Below are 7,430 nucleotides of genomic sequence, written 5' to 3'. Positions count from 1 at the left end.
CGACAATAACAAAATTGAAATTTCTATTTTAAAAAAAATGTACAAATTTTTTAATTGTTAAGAGGGGATCTCGTATTTTTAAAAGGAAAATGTGACACATTTTTCGGGGACCAAAAAAATGATTTTTTTTGGTTTTGAAAAGTATTTTTTAATTAATTTTTATGAGTAAGCATTCCGTTTTTTAGTATAGAAAATTTAAAACACATTTTATTAATTTTTTCGAGATTTGCAATAGTGAATACTGCCCTGGTTATTCGCCCTAAGTTATATTCGGGTTGTGTTAATGACGACAAAAAATAAATTTTTTTCGAATCATTAATGATAAAAAAATCTGTCTTCCATTCAATTTTTTTTTGCCTAATTTTTGTTTTAATTAGAAATGTTTTGGAGTATTCACATTTTTCTCTGTGATCTCTTTAAAAATGTTTTACTCATGTGATTTAAAAATATAATTAAAATAGAAAAATATTAATTATAAAAATTAAAAATTACAAATTATTATTTTTAACTTATATAGATTTTTTTTTGTACATAATTTAATAAAAAAATTTTTTGTGTTTAAATGAAAAAAAGATTATAATTATTATAAATTAAAGATAAGATTATATGATTTGTGTAAATGATAAATACATCATCATTTTTTCTTTTTCTTTTGTGTCAAATGGTTATTTTTCCAAAAATATAAGCTTATACAATAATTATATCATTTGTTTTTATTTTGATACTCGATATAACCTACTAAATACGAAATCTACGAGTTTGAAATTCAAAGAGGTAAGTATTAAGATGCAAATTAATGTTGCGTCATTGTTGTTGAATATTTGCCGGGCTACGGTGGATTTTGCACACCTGTGGACATCGCGCGGGTTAGTTATGTTCGCTCACAATGGCCACGAAACATTTATATATACAATTGATCTAAGGAGGAAAATGTTCAGTCATTTCAATTTTTGATGATTATATGCTCTTTTTATAATAAACAGATGTTTAATTTTCATAAATAATGTATATTACTTCCTATTTACTTCCTTGATATAGAAAATTGACAAATATACCCGGGTACAACGACTTCGTTCTGTTTGGTCGCCACATTGACGCCGCGTTACGTAATTAATCGTTATCGATTTGGTGGAGCAATTCTGAATTCGAATATTTTGTCTCACAACAAATCTTACGAAAATCAGAATATATTGAACCCAAGAAATACAACAGTCAAGAACCCAAGAAATACAACAGTCAACAAGTGAAATTTACAAAACTTAAAAAGTCCCGACAAATGCAATTTTTTTCTTGTAGCTCTCTCCAAACTGAACCGATTTTCTTGAAACATAGCTGAAAACAGTATTCGTACTTTGTACTAATCACAGGCTTATACAAAATTAGTGAACTATAGTAGCTGTAGTATTAAGTAAATAAAGAGCTGTCAAAAACATAAATGATTAGTCAAGGTATTTATTTAATTTGATTTTTGTTTCAAAAAATTATTTTCTAAGTAATTCTAATCCCTGGATAATAATTAATAATAATAATCACAAAAGTCATAAGAAAAATAATATACTCCTCCATTTTTGAAAAAATCTAATACATTCAAAGATAAAACGTAAATTAACAGTGGTGACACTCCCGGGAAATATTCGCAGCAAAGCTTCTAATTGCGCAAGCTCAATTTTTATCTCGTTGTTGTTTACATTGTTGATTGTCAAAAAAATCCTTATCAATCTTTTGACAAAATAAATTAAAATGGCAAAAATAAGTTTTTTGGACTTAAATACAACTTCCATAATAATATCAATGAGATAGTAGTTTAAGAATAAAATCAACATACGCGCAGGCTAATTAAGTAAAATGACTGATGATTAGTGCACAGTCTATACTTAAATCACTTCATAAAATATCAATTATATGTAAATTTTTAATATAAGCTCAGTCATTGTTTACCTAACTTATCATAATTTATGTTAATGACATGTTTTTCAAAGGCCGTAACAAAAAAATATTAACTTTTCAAATTTAATAAATAGACTCCCAATACGGAACAACTAGATTTACTTAGTAGTTACGTTCGTTAAAGTATCATTTTTGCTAGCAAAACGAGTTTCCGCAAACAGTAGAAATTTTCATTATTGACAATGATTACGCAAGCCGAAGCTTATTTACAACAAGTGTTAACATATACGAACTTATTTTAAATCCACGGTGCCTTGTGACCCCTTATATTTCCAAACTAAATTACCGGAAGTTATGAGAAGGATTATAATGCTACTAAATATAAGCCGTCTCTACCGTTTATTTACATGTAAACAAACGGAGACCGTCTTGTAATACAAAAATGCTACGCTTATTGGTAAAGGGAACTAGTCAACAATCCGAAGCCCTTTTGCACAAGTGATTACTATTTGGGGTACACTTTATGGCGAAAATAAAATTTTTTTGGGAAAAATTCTGGAGAACATATTCGAAGTGGCTATTGCTTGTTGGTAATCACTTGTAAAAAAGGGCCCGAGGCTGTCGAATAGACATTTATATAATACATATCTTTTTTTACTATTGCAAGAACCTATGCAAGCCTCCTATTTTTAAGTCCATATTCGTGCACAACACGATTGCCTATGGAAAAAAAACTTGCTCACCTTGCATGCAATTAATTTACTTTGGAATAAAGCTTTTCAAATACAAAGTAAAAACTAGTGATAAATTTCTCTGAATTAAACACACAGGCGTATTCAGAATCCATCTAACTAATCAGTTCCTTAGAATTTGTATAGATCAGTCAGTGAGTCAGCTACAGTTATGGCGCTCACCGCTCTCTATCTCAAAGACGGTTGAGCGCATGAAAAATGTTTCAAATAAAATTTGTCGAAAATTTTATGCTCTACAATTTTTATAGCAGATGTTAATATCATCGGAGCAATATAAACCGAGATAATTACGAAAAATTGATTTTATAGACCTTTGACCTTGAATAACTTACGACTCAGACACGAGATTTTATGAGACTTTTGAGACAAATTTTAGAACGGCAAAATGAAGCTAGATACGAAAATTCAGCTTATTATCTATCATTCCGGGGTTGATCCCATTTTTATGCTAAAGTGACTGTATTAATCCTGCAACAAAAGACCCGGACCTTTTATGTTAATGTCACAGAGTCGATAATATATCCAAGTTCAGAAAAGCATACGCTTCTGTGTTTTATATATTTTTTATTGCAAAATGATTACCCACCATTAAACAACTATTTTAATTGATATGCATAATTAACTTTTTTGGAAATGAAATTCCATTTTTCAATACAAAATAATTCATTTGGGAGTTATTTGGCACTTTTGTAAGCTGTCGCATTGTTTCAAAAACTTATCTGCTTGTGTACTAAAACACAATTAAAATGCATTTTTATTATCTTTATTATCGCTTTAAATAAATAAAAATAACTTCAAATCCTTTTAGTATTTAAAAAATTTGAACACAGAAATTATAAATAAATGAACCCAAAAAAAAGGTCACTTATTTATTGAGTGATAAGATTTATTTAGCTACTTAAAATTATTACAATTGTGAAACCTTTTCCTCAAACAAGTTGTGAATTTTCAAAAAGAAAAATGGTGAAACAAACAAAAGTGTTTATCGAGCCACCGAGTCCAAAATTACAAGACGCCTATCGAATATTATTTAACGAAGAAATAAAATCCTTTTTGTATGAATTGTTTACTGAATTTGAAAAGGATATTAACGAGGTATGTACTTTTAATTTAAATAGTTGGAAATTTCTGATTCTTATATGCGATTTCGACGAGATAATTTTTGGGTTGATGTTGGAATAAAATCATATTTTACGACTATGAAGTCTGTAAATTTAGCACCCTTTATATGAAGTTTTCTGTAAAAAAGGCAGGTAATCAATGCTTGGGATGCTAAATTAACAGAGAGGGTGTAGCAGGGACTATTTTTTTAGCCACGGCAAATTACACATACTAAGCTATGCTTGAGACTTGAGATAAAGAAATTTGGGTACTATCGTGTAATCACTTTATGAATATATTTTCTGGGATAAAAACATAATGAACACTATGTCCCAATTTTTCAGAGGATCGATTCCTTTCAATATTCAAAAGTTGGTGCATTCGATTAACCTTACTCTGCCATTTCTTTATACTACTATTAATACTGGGTCATATCTCCTTCTTCCTTTTCCTTTAATCTATGTTAATGATCAGTTTGTCTACGTGATATTTAACTGCACCTAACCTTGCTTATCGAGACTGCTTACATGATTTCCTCATATTTTTGTGTTTGGAAATCCAACGTATAGACATTCCTTGCCATGGATCAAAAGGCTAACGTTTTCCATAACTCTTTAATAACTTTATCTTATCGACGCAGTATATAAGTGCAGCTTGGCTATCCAGGCAGAGTAAATTCCTGGTATCCTCATTTAAATCGATTAAAATTATCTTTCAACTATTTAAAGGAAAAAATTTTGATTTTAGTTATACAGACAAAGAGCTATTCGCCGAAAAGAAACAAACGCTGGAACATATAATTTACAATTTCGTAACAGTCCACAAGCTGCCGATGTAAAATGGCGAGTGGCACCAGTCCCGAAACGATTAGTAAACCGTCGATTAGATTTGGGTGATGTGTCGCCAACAAGCCTGGTACATTTTTCAAGTGCCTTGAATGCGGATGTTCAAGGAATTCAAGTGGATTTCGATGATGGCCACTGCCCCACATGGCACAATCAAATAACAGGATTATTAAATGTTTATAAAGCAGTACATAATCAATTACCAAATGTTCCTACAATTTGTAAGGCTCCAATATTAATGCTGCGCCCAAGAGCTTGGAACATGCTTGAGACTCATGTTTGGATCGATAATAAACAAATACCTGGACCAATTTTTGATTTTGCGCTGTTAATGTATCATAATGCGAAAATTTTATTCGAAAAAGAATGTGGTCCCTTCTTTTATTTATCAAAAATGGAAGGATCAAATGAGGCACGATTATGGAATGGTATTTTCACTTGGGCACAAAAGAAATTAAATTTACCATACGGAACAATTAAAGCATGTGTTTTGATTGAAAATATATTATCATCTTTCGAAATGAACGAAATTTTATATGAATTGCGTGATCATTCTTTGGGTTTGAATTGTGGAATATGGGATTATGCGGCGTCTGTTATTAGCAAATTTGGTAAGAAAAATTAGCGATAAACTCTTGGGATAAAATTAATTACTTTGTAATTTTAGGCCATAATCCAAAATATTGTCTTCCCGATAGAAATAAATATGTGAATATGAATAGACATTTTTTGAAACGTTATTTGCAATTAGTAGTACGAGTGTGTCATTTTAGAGGCGCTCATGCCACAGGTGGAATGTACGCACAAATTTTACCTGATGTCGGCGATAAGACTGAGTATGATAAAGTTTAAATTAAGTCTCGCAGAAAGTTTTAATTAATTCTTTTTTAGAACTTTTTATGGTATACAAAAAGCATTGAAAGCCAAACATACTGAAATAATCGAAGGAATTGATGGGTTCATGGTTTATGATATTCGATTGGTTCCATACGTGAATGAGGTAAGTTTTCGAGGGCCTTCGTTAATTTCCTAGAATTGAATCCTGGATACTTCCAAAAAATTTACGTAATTATTTCCTCTTTATAAAGGTGACAATTTAATACTAAACACTGAAGAACCACGCTCGAATACCTTAAGTTTAAAAATAAATGACCCTCCGTGCTTTTCTTTTTAGATGTGGGTCGCGGAATGTGGAACAAATCCAAATCAAATATCACAAAAACCATCATTTTTGAAAATAGAGGAATCGGATTTATTAAAAATGCCGGATGGAGGTGTAACAATGGATGGATTAATTCATAATATTCGTGTTGGAATATTATTTATATTAAATTGGTTAAATGGAGTTGGACATTTTATTTATTTGGGCAGTGTTGAGGATTCTGCCACAGCTGAAATATCACGTTCTCAAGTTTGGCAATGGATTAAACATAATGTAAGTAAATTTTCATTATTAATAAGTTAAAATTATATGGCAGTATATTAAGTATTCATTTTTCTGTCATTCCTTTATCGATTGAATGAATATTTTCTGAAATATTGACTAAAATCGTAACCGAGGAATGATATCCTGAATTTCTCCATTCGATACCTCATACTTTGCTCATACACTTATCATTAAACCATGCAGGTTTTTGTATCTAAATATTACATAAAAATCAATTTCTATGGTAATTATGATAAACACAACGTAAAAATCGTGCCCATTTGGCGATTAAACGTTTAGTTTCTGAAATATCGTCGAAAATCGTAAACGAAGGTATCAACGCTTAATTTATTTTAATAAATGCGACGCTAGTGGCCACATAACCTTTAGGTCAGGTGATAAAATATTTTAAAACTCTTTAAAATTCAAAATTCGTTTTTATTAATACAAGCAGTGTTTTTTTTTTAAATTATTAATTATATTGTCCTTAATAATTGACAAAAACACAACAAAGTGATTTACAAAAATACATTTTTTTTGCATTGCATATTAATTTAATTAACAAATTGTAAAATATATTAAAATACATTAAATGTGTTTCCATGATATTTTTTTTTTGTAGTCTGCAATTGAAGAAATGGACCAAACAGTAACGTTATCACTTGTTACAAAATTGACATATGATTTTATTGCAATCAAAGAAGCAGAATCAACTTGTAATATATTTAAAAAACGTGTACAGGATGCGGCAGCAATATTTTTAGAAATTGTATCAATGGATAATTTCCCGGAGTTTATCACAAGTTATTTAAATGAGCATCCTGTATTTAAAACGTATCATGATACTGGAGTTAGCACCATAAAACATAAATTGTAAACATTTATATAAAAAACAACAACATTGAACTTGTAAATAATTGTTTGTAAGTGTTATTTTTCCACGAGAAGCTACTCAAGTTTCTGATATTTAATAAATTAACAATGGTGATTACTACTTTTAATGGCAAATCTACTGCGGGAATGGTTTCGCCCAGTGATGCTTTTTTAAAGATTTAATTTGGAAACAATAGTTGTGACAATCATTTTGTAAAATATTATTTTTTAGTTTTTCAATGAAACGAAAATACAAAAAAAAAATAATAATAATACAAATAAATAAACCGATTAATAATAAGAATTATAAAAGTAATTTTGTGAATTTTAAATTTAAGTCCGTATCTAAAATATATAAAGCCAAATACAACTTCGACCTCCGTAAGTAAGATTGATTGCAGACCAGTGTACGTGGAGGAGGCTTTGGAGATCCCCTTCCCAAATTGAAAATCTCTCCACATTTAGAACTAGCCCTAAAACCCACTCAAAGCACTGGATCTTTAAATGAAGATCCGTTTCACAACAAGGGCGAATGATTTTAATTTT

The 7,430-nt window shown here is 29.8% G+C and overlaps 1 protein-coding gene across 1 annotated transcript; it reads left to right on the top strand.

The window, feature by feature from the left end:
- The first annotated feature begins 3,339 nt into the window (after positions 1-3,339).
- LOC123299141 (malate synthase, glyoxysomal-like) lies at positions 3,340-7,119 on the top strand. The gene is made up of 6 exons (XM_044881395.1): positions 3,340-3,734; positions 4,488-5,196; positions 5,253-5,421; positions 5,477-5,585; positions 5,760-6,020; positions 6,634-7,119. Exons 1-6 carry the CDS (start codon positions 3,600-3,602, stop codon positions 6,886-6,888), a joined length of 1,638 nt encoding a protein of 545 aa, XP_044737330.1. The 5' UTR covers positions 3,340-3,599; the 3' UTR covers positions 6,889-7,119.
- The last annotated feature ends 311 nt before the right edge of the window (positions 7,120-7,430 follow it).

Source organism: Chrysoperla carnea, chromosome 4 (assembly GCF_905475395.1).
Source record: "Chrysoperla carnea chromosome 4, inChrCarn1.1, whole genome shotgun sequence".
NCBI classification, from domain to species: domain Eukaryota; kingdom Metazoa; phylum Arthropoda; class Insecta; order Neuroptera; family Chrysopidae; genus Chrysoperla; species Chrysoperla carnea.
The sequence above is the reverse complement of the archived record's forward strand: the minus strand, read 5'-3'. Positions and strand labels throughout refer to the sequence as shown.

What these genes read in the sequence shown, in the direction of transcription:
- LOC123299141 (XM_044881395.1), top strand. Translation starts at nt 3,600, where the DNA reads ATGGTGAAACAAACAAAAGTGTTTATCGAGCCACCGAGTCCAAAATTA. An exon ending in TTGAAAAGGATATTAACGAG is followed by an intron (nt 3,735 to 4,487) that starts GTATGTACTTTT and finishes TTTTGATTTTAG; the next exon opens with TTATACAGACAAAGAGCTAT. An exon ending in GTCTGTTATTAGCAAATTTG is followed by an intron (nt 5,197 to 5,252) that starts GTAAGAAAAATT and finishes TTGTAATTTTAG; the next exon opens with GCCATAATCCAAAATATTGT.